At 54.4% G+C, this 2576-nt stretch overlaps 1 protein-coding gene across 1 annotated transcript in view; it reads left to right on the top strand.

The window, feature by feature from the left end:
• POSPLADRAFT_1161315 (hypothetical protein) overlaps positions 1-1296 on the top strand; it is a gene marked incomplete at both ends in the record, with an annotated part of 7270 nt that extends 5974 nt beyond the window's left edge. The window contains one exon of the mRNA XM_024487661.1: positions 678-1296. Coding sequence (XP_024332845.1) covers positions 678-1296 — 619 coding nt within the window. The remainder of the gene's footprint in view (positions 1-677) is intronic.
• Between the last annotated feature and the right edge of the window lie 1280 nt (positions 1297-2576).

Here is a 2576-nt window from a genome sequence, read left to right as displayed (position 1 = left end):
AGCTCGAAGCTAGAGGCGGGGGTACTGTCACAGTTTCCCTAAATTTACCTAATTTTTCCGCTATTTCTGCGGACATATCAAAGGGTATAGGGACTTATCCATACTTATCTGTCCGCATATGGGTACAGCTGCATATCTAAGGGGTTATCCGCTTAAATAAGCGATACATGATCTTGTTCTGGACACATCAGGCTGGACTCTGATGCCGGACCTTTTCTAGATAGAAACCAGACTCCTTCTGGACCATGACATCATTCTGACATCATAGGTAGGAGCTAGGCTCAGGCACTAGGCCATAGGCCAGTCAATTCTGGACCCTAGGCCCAGGGCAGGGCAGGGCCAGACTATGACATTATATATGACATCATCGAGCACATGATACTTAGTAATCCTTACCCAGCTAGGTACCAGGGGTCCATTACCGGTCCCTGGGGGGTTTTTCCTCATGTATATAAGGCAGCATCCTGGGGCACCCTGTCCCCCAGTTCTATTCACTTCGTTGTTGCGCTTAACAGCATTACCTCCCCCACACTTAAGTGCTTTATCTCCCCCCCTTACCATCAAGCTATAAGGTGGGTTTTGTTGGAACAACGGTGCGAACGGTGCGGGGGCGCGTTTGTCCACAGGCGTAGCGATGCCTGTCAGGGACAATCGCGTGCGGTATGTACATCGCGCAGGGTCGTTATATACTACGATAGGGGCCTCGGGCCCCTGGCTACTCGCGCGCCCGAGCTTGCGAGCTCGTTCCTGATCGCGCGGGTCAGCGCGTTTCAACACACTCCCTCGAGCGAAGCAAGCGAGGGCTTGCACACACTCCCTGCTTCTCGGCACTCCCTCAAACTCGGCATTCATCCTCACACCCTCTCGGCGGGTCCACGATCCATCCCCATGTCCGACATCCGGGACGATCTTCATCAACTCCTCGGCATCAACTTCTCGGCTCCAACTCCTTGGCTCCAGGTTCGATCGGTGCTCTCGACGAGCGGTTCTTTGGTTCGGCGATGCTCTCGGCGAGCGGTTCAGGTGCTCTCGGCGAGCAGTTTGGGTACGGCGGTTCAACAGTGCTCTCGGCAAGCAATTCAGTGGTTCGACGGTTCGGCGGTTCGACATTCGACGGCGGGGTTCAATCGGGTCCGCGTCAGGGTTCAGCGATCGTACGGGTTCGATCAAGATGGCTTCGGCCCCATCCAGGCAAGCGGTTCGGCAGCGACGGCGGCGGGAATATTCTGCGGCGCAGCGGCGGCCAGCAGAGCATCGACAGCGACGGCATGCGCGCGGGATCCGGCGACGCAGTGAGTGGCGGGCTTCAAGCTGCCCCCAGAGCTTTGCATGGTAGTAAACCCCCAGGTGGGCTGACGCGATTGTGTTGGAACAACGGTGCGAACGGCGCGGGGGCGCGTTTGTCCACGGGCGTAGCGATGCCTGTCAGGGACAATCGCGTGCGGTACGTACATCGCGCGGGGTCGTTATATACTACGATAGGGGCCTCGGGCCCCCAGCTACTCGCGCGCCCGAGCTTGCGAGCTCGTTCCTGATCGCGCGGGTCAGCGCGTTTCAACAGGTTTATAGGTTTTGTGATAGCTCCGCTGTCCACCATTGCGACTATGTCTTTGTGCCGTCTTTCTCCCTTGAGGCATACTGGAATGTGGAAGTGTTGGGACCCCTGGTCCAATTCGTAAACATTCGTAGTAGCCATACATTGTACATGTTATTATTATGTGGCCCAACGCGTGCGGCACGAAGCGCGGACCAGATCAAAAAGACTCTTCTTTGAGCGCTCGATAGTGCTCCAACTCCTCACACATCAACTTCACCTGTGCCATTAAGTCCACCAGCTCCGATTGCTTGGACTTTGCTGAAGCGGCACTTATACTTGCCGAGGGTGAAGGGACAGGGGTGCCTGTTGCGGCCTGGGTGGAACCTGAGGCAACCATAGCCCGTGCGTTGGCGCGTTTTGTGTAAGGCTTGTCCTTACAGTTGGGGCACTCAAAATGTCAGTACCCTTGCTTCCCACAGCCAAAGCAACTGCCAGGGAAGTTTCCTTTTCCGACGGCCTATCACAAAACCTACAAACCCACCTTATAGCTTGATATTGAGGGGGGGAGATAATAGCACTTAAGTATGGGGAGGTAATGCTGTTAAGCGCAACAATGAAGTGAATAGAACTGGGGGACAGGGTGCCCCAGGATGCTGCCTTATATACATGAGGGAAAACCCCCCAGGGACCGGTAATGGACCCCTGGTACCTAGCTGGGTAAGGATTACTAAGTATCATGTGCTCGATGATGTCATATATAATGTCATAGTCTGGCCCTGCCCTGCCCTGGGCCTAGGGTCCAGAATTGACTGGCCTATGGCCTAGTGCCTGAGCCTAGCTCCTACCTATGATGTCAGAATGATGTCATGGTCCAGAAGGAGTCTGGTTTCTATCTAGAAAAGGTCCGGCATCAGAGTCCAGCCTGATGTGTCCAGAACAAGATCATGTATCGCTTATTTAAGCGGATAACCCCTTAGATATGCAGCTGTACCCATATGCGGACAGATAAGTATGGATAAGTCCCTATACCCTTTGATAT

The sequence above is a fragment of the Postia placenta genome (genome assembly GCF_002117355.1).
Source record: "Postia placenta MAD-698-R-SB12 unplaced genomic scaffold POSPLAscaffold_52, whole genome shotgun sequence".
In the NCBI taxonomy this organism is placed as follows: Eukaryota; Fungi; Basidiomycota; class Agaricomycetes; order Polyporales; family Adustoporiaceae; genus Rhodonia; species Rhodonia placenta.
The sequence above is the reverse complement of the archived record's forward strand: the minus strand, read 5'-3'. Positions and strand labels throughout refer to the sequence as shown.